The sequence below is a fragment of the Eulemur rufifrons genome, chromosome 9, assembly GCF_041146395.1.
Source record: "Eulemur rufifrons isolate Redbay chromosome 9, OSU_ERuf_1, whole genome shotgun sequence".
NCBI lineage: Eukaryota > Metazoa > Chordata > Mammalia > Primates > Lemuridae > Eulemur > Eulemur rufifrons.
In genome coordinates this window covers 34,467,003-34,483,196 of record NC_090991.1, presented here as the reverse complement: position 1 = coordinate 34,483,196, position 16,194 = coordinate 34,467,003, and the positions used below count along the sequence as shown (strand labels likewise).

At 44.9% G+C, this 16,194-nt stretch overlaps 1 protein-coding gene across 1 annotated transcript in view; it reads right to left on the bottom strand.

Moving 5' to 3' along the window:
* The window catches only part of TTLL6 (tubulin tyrosine ligase like 6), a 34,418-nt gene extending 25,717 nt beyond the window's left edge, over positions 1-8,701 (bottom strand). The window contains 2 exon segments of the mRNA XM_069481268.1: positions 693-911; positions 8,598-8,701. Of these exon segments, the coding sequence (XP_069337369.1) occupies positions 693-911; positions 8,598-8,701 (323 nt within the window).
* Positions 8,702-16,194: the final 7,493 nt, after the last annotated feature.

The window sequence follows — 16,194 nt, the reverse complement described above, 5'->3', positions numbered from 1 at the left end:
AAAGGGGTACAGAGTGGTGGCAGAAAACATGGAATCAGAGGACTGTTACTCTGCCCACAAGGTTGAAATTCTGTACTGAAATTATGGTTAATTTTGCTTGTAGCTTTATATTAACATCATTGCCTCAATCCTTTTACTCCAGTGGTCCACCAGGGACAGATATTGAAAATCTTTTTGGCTGAAATATTTGTCTTTCCCCTCTTCCCCCCATTAAGGGAAGCTGTAAATTAGAAAGTGGACAAGCTCTCATTTATCAATCAGCCTGAATGGAGCAAGGCATGGTGAAATATTAAACAAGAACTGGAATGTACAAGGGGCAGTCAGGTCCTAGTAAGTCAGCATGGTTCTGTTATATCGAAAGTGTGCTAAATTCCCAGCACAAATAAGCACTTTCTTAAAACAAGGAAATCTTCTCTTCCCACCCACTTAAAAAAAAAAAAAGGCATTCTAAACACAAATAGAATGAAAATTAGGACAAGGTGTGGTTTTGGATTACACACACCATTATTTGATTCTATAAAACAGATCATCAAAAGTAAATTCTGTTTATATGAACTGAAAGCGGTGTGATTTTGCCAGTCTCCGCACACAGTTTCTTCTTTACCCTCTCATCATCAGCCAGACCCCCTTCCCCCCAGGTCCTTCTTGTTCTCACCAACACGGATCCCCACTCCCCATCTTTCAATCCTAACCTCTTTTTCTTCCTCTTCTTCTTGCCTTGCTGCTGGGCATTCTGAAGCCCCTTTTGCATCCCAGTGTTCTCTCTCACAAAAGCCAGCATGATGATTTCTTTTGGATCTTCTGTGGAACTGTCCTCCCTCTCTTCGAAGCCTGCCCCTTCCTCGCTTTCCAAAGTCAGGCACGGTAGCATCTCCCTGGCCTGGGAGGAAGCTCTGGGGAAAAACCAGCTCCTTCCCTGGAGAAAGAGCAGAGGAAGCCGCAGTTACATGGATCTCCCTGCAGGGGGACCCCTTCCCTTGCTCATGTGGGTGGTGAACCAGGGTTCCAAGACAAAGGCAACAGATTGAGGATTATAAAATGCTACCCCCACTTCCATGGTGGGTGAAAGCTCAGGGAGGGAGCTGACTCCACCTTTTGCCATTGACTCTGACCTTGGGGACTTATTCAGCCAACCCCGGCCTTGGTTTTTCCCTCCTGGGGTTTTCAGGAGCAGGCTGAGATGCTATGCATGGCACCACCTGGTAAACAATCTTATTATTAAAGTGAGTTGAGTGTCTGGAGACAGCCTCAGGACCAAGCCCCAAGCCTTCCTTGCTGAGCAAGTTTGTCCCAAGAGGGCGCAGGTGGAGGTGCTTTGAGGAGGTCTGTTAACTGTTTCATCACTGCATGGAACTTCCCGCACAGCAATCTGCTGGCCGGAAAATGAATGCCACTGTCGCTCATGGAGTACATGACTGACTTGTAGCTGATTGAACAATAAGATTCCAGCCCAGGGCCAGATGCAGACCTTCAGAGACCCCAACTACAGAAAAGGCTGTAATGCTTCCCCCACCATCCATTCCAAAATAAAAATAAGATCAAATCATAAAATACACATAACAAAGTCCAGCAAAGTTCTCATCCTTCTGGCCCTGTGAGACTTCTTTGATGTTTGCTCAAAATTTCAAATACCAAATATTTGTGAAATGGATTTTAATACCTCTTAGGAACTTCTGCTCCTTAGGAACTTGCTTAGTTTGACTTTGGGTAACCCAGAACTGCCAGGCCCAATTAACTGACTCACATTTCCTTGTAGCCAGGGCTCCTATGACCATAAAGCCAATTTTCGGGGGCTCTCCCTTCCTCCCCTCACTTCTGAAAACCCCACAAGCCTCCTCACCATTTCAACCCCTCTCCTTTGGTACCCATAGCCCTCTTGCTGTTTAACACCTCTTCTTCCCTCACAAATTCTTTGGATGTTTAAAAAGATATTCGTAATATCTTTGTTATAATTTATTATTATTGTAACGATATAACATTAAAGGAGACCTAGAAAATGGGGTAGGGTGGGAAATCACCTGTAGCTTTCCTACCCTAACAAAGCAACATTGACCTGTTTGTGGATTCTCTTTTATTCTTAATTTTTAAGCATAATTATTCATATATGGTTGTAATCAACTTTGTATCTGATTTTTGCCCACTTAATGTCTTATCATAAACATCCTTTTAGTTGTGGCAAAGTTTACATGTTTCTGGTTTTTAATGGGTGTGTAATATTCCATTGAAGGAACGTGCCTGAATTTAATCAACCATCACCCTATTGTTGGAAATGTAAGTTGTTTTGTTTTGATATTACATAAATAGCTCTAAAATGTACACTTTCATGTATAGAGCATCTTTTACTTCCTTGGGGTTACTTTCTTAAATTACCGTCCTGGGATTACAGGATACAGGATTATAGGGTTAATAAATATGCAAATTGTATAGCTTCTGTATATTTATAAAATCGCCATGTTGCTTCCCAGAGGGATTCAAACAATTTGGACTATTACCAGCAATATGCAACTGTAGCAGGCTCATCAGAGCTGCGTGATCTCTTGGAAATCACCTCCCCTCTGTACACAAACTTGCTCATTCTAGACAACTTCAATACCCTATGGCCCTGTCTTCATTATTACTGTACCCTTCCACCTCTCTGCCCTTTTCCCAAACCAAATCTAGTGGTGGTGGAGCTCTCTGACTATGGAGCCTACCTATGAACAATTTAACAATAAGCCCTTACGTGGGGATAGTTCTCTGGGCTTTTCAAAGAATTTGCATATACATGCTCTCATTGAATGCGCACAACTGCCCCTGAGAGGGAGAGCAGAATTACCAAGTCAGCCAAGGATTGCTACTTATTTCTCTCTCTTGCCACTTACACCCAAGTTCCTTTCTAGTGACACTAGAGCAAGAGAAGAAAGAGTTGTGCTCAGTGCAACTGACAGATAAAGTCTGCGCCTTGTGAGTCAATTTTCCCCAGTGAACAGGCACATTCTTGGCAAAGTTCAAGAGAACTAAGGTATATGAAGTCTTGACCTTGGGCTGCTCCCTTCCTTGCAGGTAAACGACCAGCTCCACTCCCCGAACTGCTCCTGTTTACCAAGCCCTCAAGGAGGAGTGGCTCCGTTTACCTAAAGGTTAATGTTAACTTGGGGAGAGAAAACTGACCCTGAACGTAACTTCTGGCGTTGCAGGTTGTCTTTGCCCTTTTTCCAGTCGTTGCCCAAGTGGTAAGAACAGGTTACAGCTGCTTATATTTGTCTGCCTCTAACGAAAGATAAAAAGAAAAAAACTGTCAAATTCTGTTTGTTCTTGCAAGAGAGGGCCTCAGGCACACAGAGCAAGGAACTGAGCCCACGCACTTTTAGGGGAACTGGTTAACTGTGGCATTCTTGCATACATTCCCCAGTATTCTAGGTTACCTATGACACAAAATCCCTTTGGGTGGCACCTAAGACAGGGGAAGATGACAGACAACCGTATTTGCCACATGTGACTATTTTTGCTTTGTCTTTGGTCCCCTTGCTTTCTCACCCCCCAGCCCTCCCCTCCCTGTTTAACCCCCAAGGCTGAATCCTGCTGACTTCTCTCCAGAGGATCCTGAGAGAGAATATGTCCTTCAAAGGTTGTCTATCGGGACGTGCATACTGAGTCCAGCCTGCAAAATGTTCACCTGTTCCACAGTAGTGTGTGGTTACTGCTATGGTTGTTCAGTAGAAGTAGCTGCCAACAACTAGAAAATGCAGATTTCAAGCCAGGTAAGGTGGTTCATGCCTGTAATCCCAGCAGCCTGGGAGGCCAAGGTGAGAGGAGAGAGACCCTGGCTCTACAAAAAATAGAAAAATTAGCCAGGCGTGGTGGCATGCGCCTGTAGTCCCAGCTACTTGGGAGGCTGAGGCTAAAGGATCACTTGAGCCCAGGAGTTTGAGGTTGCAGTGAGCTATGATGACACCATTGCACTCTACCCAGGGTGACAGAGTGAGACTCTATCTCAAAAAAAGAAAATGCAGATTTCTCATAAAAATCCGGATTTCCATTTTTTGGGGGAAAGTAATTCTCCATTCCTTCATGCCGGCAGTCAACCAGAGCTGAGTAATGCCTTCTTTAGACATTTTCAGTCTGTCCCAATCTCTAACATTCCTTATTGCCTCCCTGACACAGGAGCCAAGTGACAGTTTCCCTTGTGCTGTTATTTTTCTTATAGTAGCATTAAGAGAGAGGTGACATCTTCTTAAACCCAACCCACTTCTCTCATTTAAGCTACACACCTGACCCCGTAGGCATCTGAATTGACCAGTTCTACTTCAGCGTATCTCTGGCCTCTAAACTGTCCCAGGTTAGAACAAAAGCTGCTTCCCCCACGGCTGAACAAAAGCATTTTAATCTCCAATTTTCAGAACAAGAATTAGATCTGACCCACCTGAAGCTGGGACCCCCTAGAGCTTTTCAGATGCCGGCCTGATTGGGCTCTACCAGACTTCTCTTACCCAGTCTTAGCGACCACTTTCCACTCCCCTGGGAGCTCTCACCTACTGTCCTGCTTGACAATTTGGTCAGTGCCAGTTTTGTAGCCTTGAGGAGTAAAAGGAGGAAAGGCAAAAGATTCCAAGGACAAGGCCAAAGAGAAAACAAAAGAGTGAAGGGAGCTGCTGGCGGCATCCTGAGACACACGTACATCACAGAGTAAGGGCCTCTGCAGTCAGCAGAGGTGACTTTAATTCACTTGTTAAGAGGCAGCTGTCATGCAGTGGCTAAGAACCCAGATTAGGGAGTCTATCTGCCTGCATTTAAGTCCCAGCTCTGCCACTTCCTAGTTGTCTGACCTCTGGTAGTTTATTTAACCTCCGCCTGCTTTAGTTTTCTCATCTGTAAAGTGGCTTGTCCCAGTTATGGAAATTGACTCATTCGTTTGACAAATTGAATTCATTCATTTGACTTAATACAACACAAAGTTCTTAGAACTGAGCCTGGCACATAGTAGGTGCTCACAAAGTGCTAGCTATCATTATTAGCAGCGTGACCCTGGACTATGAGCTTGTTGATGGAAGAAGCTGTATCTGGCGTTCTCAGCTGCTAGCGTGGCTGCCATGGCACACGTTCATATGCTTCTTGAATTAATGGACTGGAAAAAATGAATAAATGCACCAACTAATTTAGCCTCTCCAAGGTTCATTTTCCTTAGCTATATCATAGAAGTGGTGTTGTGAGCATTAAGTAAATAACAGTTGTTATTTACATTGTTAAAGCATCAACCTTGGGTCCTTTTCATAGAGCAGGCACTTAAAATGCTTGGTTTCAGTCACTTATAACAATAGCTACTATTTACAACCGACTTACCAAGTAACAGGCATTATATGATACTAAAGCATTTATATACCCAATGTCTCATACTCATAATATACTCTCTTTCCTATATTACAGATGAGAGGACTAAGGCAGAGAAGTGAAAGTAAGAGGCACAGCTGGGATTAGAAGCATGTCTGTCTGACCCCACTGCCTGTCTGTCTTCCACACTCTGCTCACTGCCCTTTCCTCTCTGCTGATCACTCATAAATGGGGTGAACATAAAGTAACTGATCTCCTCATTCCCAGAACCAGTTTTGGTGACGTTGAACCCTTAAGAATCAGTTTGTCCACCGGGTGTGGCGGCTCATGCCTATAATCCCAGCACTCTGGGAGACAGAGGTGGGAGGACCACTTGAGCCCAGGAGTTTGAGACCAGTCTGGGCAACATATCGAGACCCTTTCTCTACAAAAAAATTTAAAAATCGGCTGGGTGCATACACCTGTAGTCCCAGCTACTCAGGAGGCGGGAGCGGGAGGATCACTTGAGCCTGGGAGTTTGAGGCTGCAGTGAACTATGATTGAGCCACTGCACTCCGGGTGGCAGAGCAAGACTCTGTCATGAAACCAAAAAAAAGAAAAAAAAAAATCAGTTGGTCCCACATCATTTCCATTAAAGTCAACTGCTTCTAAATTCCCATGTCCAACAAGGGGCTTGGATCTCCCCAGACTTGTCATATGTTGGGAACAGCTCTATTGTTCCTACTTTGTATTTATTGTTATTTATTTTTACTGTCTTTCTTTCCCTTATTTTCCCCAATGTCCACATTATGCCAGGTCTTTTAGTAGGCGTATACTTAGAACATCTGCTAAGCTCTTATGGAATTCCTGAATATTAGAGCCGGCAGGAATCTTGAATGTCTAATTCAACCCATTTACTTTTTAGAGGAGGGTTTGAATCCACACCCCACTCCCCACCACCACCAGTCCGGGCCAGGGGAGGAGACTTGCACATAGCCAGAGAGCAAGTCCTCAGAGCCACCACCAAAACCTGGGCTTCCTGACACTCTAATATCTTTCCCTTATGCCAGATTAGTGGGCAGGCAAAGTGGCCTAAGTGCTTTGGAGAGTTTTAAAAAGAATACTTAGAGTGGCACTACCAAAATAACAAACGCAGTAAATAGCATCTTCAGTTTTTCTTAAGAGCACAAGAAACATTCAGTTCAGACGGGGCAGGAAGGAGGGGGCAGGGAGAAAAATTAAAAAAAGAAAAATAAAGAAATATTCAGTTCATCTTTCCAAGAAGGATAGTTAAGACAGTGAAAAAACACTGGTGTTTCCTTCCATTTTAGTATGGGGTTTCATCTTGAGATCTTCCACGCCAAAGGCTGTCAACCAAATCCTGATTGGACAGCATGAAAATGCCCTACATTGGCCACCAGGGGGAGGGAATGAGCGCAGGGATGGTTCCATGCAGACACATTGCCGATTATTTAGAAAAATCTCAGAAGAGGGTCCATGTCTCATCTCCACTTCTAAAGGACTACACATGTTGACTATTCTTTTTTCCCCTGGAGGTGTTGCAAAGGGTGGAAAATGTTTGGTGCTTTCTTTTGCAAGACAATGAACATGGGTGTCCTATAAATGATAGGAAAGAATAATTTGGTGATTGATTAAGATAAGAACCATAGGGGAACATAGTACAGGTTGTAGCCAACTTTTTTCATCCCTGACTTTCACTGCCGGAACTTTTCTTCCAGTCCATAGGAATACATACAGCACCGAAGGGCTTTCCTACTGTGTTTGCCTGTGACATCCTTCTTGTTCTCCAGGTAATAGGTTTTCCTTTACACACCCCCCTTTTCTTCTTTTGGTCCTCATTTCCCTGCTGGAAGCATCCCTCCGAAGGCCTCCAGGGGGTCTTGGAAAATGTCGAAGTGGATGAGGGAATACCAGATGCGGAGGTAAGAGTTCTGGATCGTGCTTTCAAATCTGCCCCTCTGACTTGGTATGCCATAAGAAGCCAAGCAATTATTTCCTCCCCTACTCTTATCTTCTCTGTGATTACAGGACCACCCGGAAGATGAAAGCTTCACATCTAGGAAGTGCTTTGAGCTTTGATTCAGGCAGGATAAAATAAGATCCTTTGGGTGTTCTTTTGGCTTTTCATTCTAGTCACCCTTCAAATTTCAGCTCAGAACTTGGCAGGATCCTTAGCAAAATATGGACTAACAAGGGAGGGGTGGGGACACCCAACTAGTCAAGGGCTTTGCCAATAAGAAGTGCTGAGAATGACAGGCCACATTTAGTGGGAACAATGAGGATCTCTCTGACTCAGATGCCATCTGTTATTCTGCTAGAAATTGAAGAATTCTGCAAGATTGGAAGATGCAATTTTCAAGTTGGGCTCATGCCCAGCCATTTTCTCCAAAATACTCAGTGTATCACTAGCAAAGGCAGATGGCTCTGGATCCAAATCCCTGCTCTACTAATTTCTAGACTGGTGACCCTGGGTAACTTAGTCTCTTTGTACCTCAGTTTCTTCATAAATAAAATGGGTATGATAATATTCATCTCATGGGGCTGCTTAAAGATTAAATGGGTTAATATTTCTAATGCTCTTAAAGCACTGCTTTGTTCAAGATAAAGGCTACACTTTAAAATGAACATATAATGGAAGGATTGGTGCCAATATCAATTAACTTTTTGGAGTGCCTGGCACATACCAGTACTTAATAAACGTTAGCTCCTTTCCCACTTCAGGCTCAAATGTAAGCGATATTTTTCTTAGGGTTCAAATCCCAAAGGAAAACTTTCCTCAAACCTAGAAGAGTGTTCCTTCGGGAGGGGTGAGAAATAACAGCTGGACGTGAAGGAAAACGAGGCTGGAAAGAGTGTAGAGGCATCTGCAGAGGGCTGTGTCGACCGTAAAAAAATGAGAAGTGTGTATCTGGAAGGTTTTCCAGACAAAGGAAGAAAAGTGATGAGGAGAAGGACCCAATGATGGGGAAGAAGAAGGTGAAGAGAGTTTTGAGTCCCAGGAATCGCTGGTATCTAAGCACAGCTCCTCGGTGGCACTGGGTTTAGGAAATCCGGGGAGGACAGGGACTGAGCGTTAACAAGAGGGGCTGAGAAGAGACAAGCTCCAGAGCCGAGGGGCCGAGAGGGTGAGTGCTTGACGCTGTAGAAAGTCACCAGGGAGGGCAGAGGAGGGTGGCCCGGAGGAAGTGGGCGCCGTGTGGGGTAAGGAGGCGCGTCGAGCCAGGTTTTCAGTGGGGAGGCAGCAGGAGGCTGCGGTCTGGGGCCAGCACTGGGCTTTGGGGCGCTCTTACCCGCGGTTCCTACTCCCGCGTCTGGCCCCTGCTCTGCTGCCCGTATCGCCGGCAACCACACCTGCGGGCCCCCTCCTCGCAGGACTAAGGAGACACGCTCCCATCGCCTGCCAGACAACCCCAACCCCAACTCGCGCTCCTCCTAACTTCGGTCCGCCGGGCCCTCATATTTGCATATAGGGCCTTCTAGGCCTTCGATTGGCCCCTGCAGTGGCTGCCATGCCCCCTCCCTCCCGAATCCAATTAACCGCCCAGGCGCTCGGCGAGGAACGCGCCCAAGGTTGTCCCGGGAGACGCGCAGGACGCGCGGACCGCGCTCCCTGGCGCGAGGGCCACGCTACCGCTCGCCCTCCGCGCGTCCCCCGCCCGCCCCGTCCTACGCCGCTCCGGGCAAGCCGAGCGCCTGCTCTGGTCCACCCCGGCCGCGCCGTCGGGTCGCCGCGCGCAGGCGCGTCCGGAACATCTGGCTCCCAAGCTCCGGCTGTGCCGGGCTGCGGCGAGGGAGGGGCACCTTGAACTTAGACCCTGGCGTTGCATAAATGTCCAAAACCAGAATCAGGAGGCGCCTTGGGAGAGCTTTGGATTGAGACCCAAGCCAGGATCTCAGGCATATTAATGCCCGTGTAACCTTGGGCAGTCCACATTGCCTCTCTGAGGCTTAGCTGCTTTAACAGTAAAAAGGCTGTTGCAAATTCGTAATGAACCACTCGTGCTTATTGAATCGTGACCTCCCCTCCAGACAGTGAGGAATCATGGCCTACACTGAACTGATCAATCAGGGGGCCGTCCAGATCGCCTGAAGAGCCAGTGGGACTTAAGGGACCAGGGGTCTTGGCTTCTCACAGCCACCATTTGACTGTCCTCAGGTGGGGAATCTGTGATGGTGCAGGACCTGTAACAGTGATTGGATTCAGATAATTGGAGTCTTCCTTCCGTTTCCACCTGTCTGCACTTCGATTCCTGCCTGCCAGACTGCCCGCAAAGAACTGGCAGGCAGAGCAGTTTCTGCCAGGGTTAATTCAGGATTTGGTGAAAGATCAAAGCGTCAATTTTAAGTTCCTGAACCATAGTTTTTCTAGAAGACTTCCCTTATGAATTGAGCTAAAGACTTCTTGTTGCTTATGTCTCTCTTCTTTCTTCAGAATTTTCCAGGTGCTTGATTTGATGCAACTGAAATGTAGCTGCTCCTGTGAAAAGGGATTGTTTAGTCCCAAGGACTGAGACAATGAATCATTTGTTACTTTCTACTGAGGGTACAGCCTTTGCCTGGCACTTGAGGGGGAGGGGGGGCACGTAAGAAACGGAGAAACAGTCTGTCCTCAGGAAACTGATGGAAGAGACAGGATCCACAGCTCTGATGCAGAGCCTGTTGGAGTTAATCCAGGGAAGTTTCCGGAGGATTCTAGCAAATTCATTGAGAACATTGTGCCCTTGAGTGTGCCCAGGACTTCATGTGTGCTGTGATAATGTATTGGGGAAATGGCAGGTAAAGGGACTAAGAAAAACCCCACCAGGACAGTATAAAGATTACTTTGAAGTGAAAACATTTGAGCTACAGCAGATGCAGAAAGAAATCTTATCTGAACTTCCCTCAGCTGAATAAAGCAGCTGCCACGAATCCTCTATCCCTGTGGGGAGGTCTCTAGCTAGGGAGTCTTGGCCGTTCATACTGGGACTTTTTATAAAAATTGTGTAAATAAGCCTCATCATAAGAACCATCCATCCTTTGAAGCCCTAACCTACTCCCCACCCCCCAACCAGAGTAAAGCTTGTATATAAACCTTTTACCTAGTTGTTTGGGGTGTTACTCACTGCTGAGTGCCTGTATGCATATGAGTAAACTTTGTTTATTGGAACCTGAGTTGGTAATTTAAGTTCCTCCCAACACAGGAAACCACCCGTTCACCTGCTGATATGTACAGGCAGGACCCTAGAGCCAAAGGCATAGCTTAGCCCCAAACAGACGCTAGAAGCCACGTGATGCTTACATTCACCCTGGAGTGAACAGAGGACAGAAGGTGGAACCAGTGACCCATCTGTTGCTCTTCCAGAAACCTCACTTCCATCCAGTCAGTCCTCTTCCCTCTTCCCTTGTCCCCTGCAGGTGGCCCCAGGCTATGCCCCACCCCCTCTCCAGGGCCCTAGGGACCCAAGTGACCACCATCAACTGGCCACCCAGCAGATGCTTCCCTAAGACCAACTGTCCCAGCTCTGTTCCCCTCCCCCATACCACTACTTTCTTTCCCCAGTGTCCTACCAATCTGCTCTGCCAGGCTCACACTTCGGTCTCCGGTCCCTCCGGAGTGATATTGTGATGGAAATGAGGGAGAGGATGCAGCAGAGAGCAGCAAAGATTTACAGCTTTCAGAGGGTTTCCATTAAAATCCCTGACAACTGGTTATTTATGAGAGGGTTGGCTGCAACGGAAGATAGGCCAGAGCCTGGCACCACTGTCCTTTCAGGGGCGATGACAGGAGCAAACACAGGGTGAACAGTAGAGCTTCCCTTGCTGTACAGCCAAGCAAGCTTCCACTATCAGGATACCCTCCAGGGTCAGGGAGACAGCTAGAATTCAGAGAACATCAGCGATCTGTGCCAGGCAAACCAGAAACAGAAAATCCACATTGGCAGGGCGCGGTGGCTCACGCCTGTAATCCTAGCACTCTGGGAGGCCGAGGCGGGTGGATCGCTCGAGGTCAGGAGTTCGAGACCAGCCTGAGCAAGAGCGAGACCCCCATCTCTACTAAAAATAGAAAGAAATTATCTGGCTAACTAAAAAAATATATAGAAAAATTAGCTGGGCATGGCGGCACATGCCTGTAGTCCCAGCTACTTGGGAGGCTGAGGCAGAAGGATCGCTTGAGCCCAGGAGTTTGAGGTTGCTGTGAGCTAGGCTGATGCCACGGCACTCACTCTAGCCCAGGCAACAGAGCAAGACACTGTCTCAAAAAAAAAAAAAAGAAAGAAAGAAAGAAAGAAAATCCACATGGCAAGTGCCGAGGGACTTTTCTGGACCTGGGCATGCAAGGCCCCAGCACAGTGTTGAAGGGTCCTTCTAGTTGTCAAAAAATTTGGACTCTGTCCCCTCATCTGAGCATGTGGGGGAAAAAAAAAAGCCCAAGACTGTTGTTTTCATTGTCGTTTTGTTCCTAAGGCACCCACCTGACTAAATAGATAAATAGTAAAACAACAATGAAACCCTCAGAAGGCTGTTTGCTCTGCAGTTGACAGACTCTTTCTCAATTTGGGCTTCTTCCTTTAAGTAATTAATGAAACAAAGAGAGATCCTGCTTCTGCCGCCTGAACCAAGGTCCCTCCCGGAAGCTGCTTTCTTCCTATGCCAGTCAAAACAAAGTCTTTTTTTTTTTTTTTTTTTTTTTTTTTTTTTTTTTGAGACAGAGTCTCACTCTGTTGCCCAGGCTAGAGTGAGTGCTGTGGCGTCAGCCTAGCTCACAGCAACCTCAAACTCCTGAGCTCAAGCGATCCTCCTGTCTCAGCCTCCCGAGTAGCTGGGACTACAGGCATGCGCCACCATGCCCGGCTAATTTTTTTCTATATATATTTTTAGCTGTCCATATAATTTCTTTCTATTTTTAGTAGAGATGGGGTCTCGCTCTTGCTCAGGCTGGTCTCGAACTCCTGAGCTCAAACGATCCGCCCACCTCGGCCTCCCAGAGTGCTAGGATTACAGGCGTGAGCCACTGCGCCCGGCCCAAAGTCTTGATATATATACAAGGGATGGCATAGAGAGTGGGAATGAGGCAAGGGTGCTTAGAAGTTAGAATTTTGTGTACCCCAGATTTTCTTTTTTGCTTTCAATCTGCAATGCATGAAAGAATATTGTAGAAGTGCATACAATCACAGAATCAAAATTCTTTCTAAATCTGAAGAGATCTTAGAGATACCCTTTGGCATTTGTCTTGTTCTCAGAGGAGGAAATCAAGGCCCAGGGAAGTGAGATGGCTTGCCGAGGCCTTGCGGTGGGTTCATGGACCCCACTCCTCCTTCTTCCATGCACTGTTGCTGCTATTAGTGAGACAGAAATAGAAATTGCTGCCCAGTACCTCTTTTGCTTTCTCTCCATTTTGGTTTTGTTTTGTTTTCGTTCCTTTAGAGACGGGGGTCTCGCTCTTGCTAAGGCTGGTCGCGAACTTCTGAGCTCAAGCAATCCTCCCGCCTCAGCCTTCCAGAGTGCTAGGATTACAGACATGAGCCACCGTGCCTGTCCTGCTTTCTCTCCACTTTGATGTGTAACTGTATGTGATGGGGCTGAAAGAGCCCCTGGACCTACAAGGGGCTGCTCAGCCATGAGCAGTGGAGTTTCCAGGTTTCTGGGGGTTTTTTCTTTTTCTTTTGTTTTGTTTTTAGAGACAGGGTCTCACTATGTTTCCCAGGCTAGAGTGCAGTAGCTATTGACAGGTGCTGTCATAGCTTATAGCTCACTGCAGCCTTGAATCCCTAGGCTCAAGTGATCCTCCCACCTCAGCATCCCAAGTAGCTGGGACTACAGGCATGTGCCACCATGCCTGGCTAATTTTTCTATTTTTTTTTTAGAGACAGGGTCTTGCTATGTTGCCCAGGCTGGTCTTGAACTCCTGAGCTCAAGCAATCCTCCTCCCTTGGCCTCCCAAAGTGCTGGGATTACTGGTATGAGCCACTGCACCCAGCCCATGGCTAATTTTAAGGCATCATTTTCTTGATATGCCTAGCCCTAGAGACAAGTTCCATAGAAAGTGCCCTGTATGCAACTGAAATAACAGACCCATGCCTTGACCCCTTCCTATGTGGAAAGCACTATGCTTGGGGCCACAGGAGATACACAGACACGTGCACTAATACATGTGTTACATGTAACAAAAGGAGCCTCTGCAGTTAAAGTTGCCTTTTTCCTTTTTTTTTTTTTTTTTTCGTTTTTTTGGTTTTGGTTTTGGTTTTGGTTCTCTTTTCTTTCTTTCTTTCTTTCTTTCTTTCTTTTTTTTTTTTTTAAACAGGGTCTTGCTCAAATTTTTTTCTAATTAAGATGGAGTCTTACTATATGGCCCAGGCTGGTCTCGAGCTCCTAGACTCAAGTGATCCTCTGGCTTCAGCGTCTTGAGTAGTGGGAGTACAGTCTAGGTCAAAAAAAAAATTTTTTTTTTTAATTTCCTACACATGAGTGAGAACATTGATTTTTGTCTTTCTGGGTTTGGCTTATTTCACTTAACATAATGTCCTGTTCTATCCATGTTGTTGCAAATGACAGCATTTCATTCTTTTTTATGGCTGAATAATATTCCATTGTGTATATATACCACACTTTCTTTCTCCATTCATCTGTTGATGGACACAGGTTGCTTCCATATCTTGGCTATTGTGAATAGTGCTGCAATAAACATGGGAGTGCAGATATCTCTTTGATACACTGATTTTCTTTCTTTTGGATGTGTACCCATCAGTGGAGCTGGTGGATCATATGGTAGTTCTATTTTTAGTTTTTTTGAGGAACCTCTGTAGTGTTCTTCATAATGACTGTACTAACTTACATTCCCAGAGTTTGCAAGGTTTCCCCTTTCTCCACATCCCAGCCAGCATCTGTCATTGCCTGTCTTTTTGATATAAGCCATTTCAACTGAGGTGAGATGATACTGCATTGTAATTTTGATTTGCATTTCCCTGATGATTAGTGATGTTGAGCATATTTTTCACATACCTCTTGGCCATTTGTATGTCTTCTTTTGAGAAATGTCTATTCAGATCATTTACTTATTTTTAAATCAAATTCTTTTTTCCTATTGAGTTGTTTGAGCTCCTTATATAGTCTAGTTATTAAACCTTGTCAGATGGGTAGCTTGCAAATATTTTCTCCCATTCTGTGGGTTGTCTTTTCATGTTGTTTAGTGTTTCCTTTGCTGTGCAGAAGCTCTTTAGCTTGATGTGATCCCATTTGTCCATTTTTGCTTTGGTTGCCTGTGCTTTTGAGGTCTTACTCAAGAAAACTTTGCCTAGACCAATATCCTGGAATAGTTCCCCAATGTTTTCTTCTAGTAGTTTCAGGTCTTATATTTAAGTCTTTAATCCATTTTGGTTTCATTTTTGTAAATAGCAAGAGATGGGGGTCTAGTTTCATTCTTCTGTATATGAAGATCCAGTTTTGTCAGCACCATTTATTGAAGAGACTATCCTCTCCCCAATGTATGGTTCTTGGTACCTTTGTTGAAAATGAGTTGACTGTAAATGCATGGATTTATTTCTGGGTTCTCTATTCTGTTCCATTGGTCTATATATCTGTTTTTATGCCAGTACCATGCTGTTTTGGTTACTATAGCTTTGTAGCATAATTTGAACTCTTTGGTGGACACTACAAAGACCAGGGGTTCTAAGAGTCTTGACACATACAAAACTGTCATTTGATGCTTTCTATTATTGATGGTTCTTTTAGGAAGTTCCTAGAATGAACAGTGGATTTATTTGCATTTTTAACTTACTGAAATAATTGTCGTGTTAATGTAGAAAATAAGCTGTGTTGTATAGGTTGTTTTGGTTCTCAGTGCTTTTAGAAAAGCTAATAAGTAAAATTAAGGGAAATCTATGCAGGATACTGAGGTCACTTGTCTCTGTAGACAGAGTTTAAAATGGAAGAATATTATTTTGGTAATTCAGAAGGTGATTTGAACTTTAAATAGATGCCCAATCCCTGGTTTACTCTTCACTTCCCACCATCCATTTATCTCAATTGACTGCCACCAGTTTTTCGAGGAGGCAGAATTAGGATTGTTTATTCATGGGCCTGACACCTAAAACTGCTTCAGGGGCATAAATACTCTGGTTAGATGGCACAGAAGTTTCTTTCCAGATTTAGAGTTCGTTCTTGGAGAAGGGGCATTTCTGACCTTCCATAGACAGCATGTGCTGTGTTTAACTGGCATCTTCTGGATGTAAAAGAAAAAATTATTCTGACACTTGTCAAAATGGTAAGGAAGACTTTATTCAAGACCAAAGGGGAGAAGATTATGATCAACTCTGAATACAATAAGGACAAGTAGGGATTTATAGCCAACAAGCAGAGTGACAGGTGAGTGGATGGAAAATTACTTAGAGGAGACATCAGGGTAGGGGATTGTTATTAAACCAACTTAACAGGATTCTTGTTGAAGGCAGGCCAAGTTGGTTAGATATCAAGGATGGGAGATTCTATCTAAACTGACTTTGCAGGATTCTTGCTAAGTTTACTCTTAACCTCAGCAAAAAAAAAAAAAAGCATTACCTTGATAGAATTAACTCTAAAAAATGATTTCTTTATGGAAAAGGAACCATAAAACACACAAACCAGGGGACCCAAGATGACTGCTGGGTCTTCTTTAGAGACAGATGGGAGGCATGATCAAATGCCAAAGACAGTCTCGTCTATAGAGCCTTAATGAAGTATCATGTTGAGGTAGGTGAAAAATGAAGTGACCTCTCAATGGCCCTTCAAAGGTATAAAGATTTCTCATTCAGGACTGAAAGAAATAGAAGTTAAAAAGAGAAAAAAAATAAGTAGACAGTTGCTTCTAGGGGATGAAATAGGTTGACTGAGGTGAGATCTCTGCCTTGGACTAGGAAATCCACTAAAGGGCGC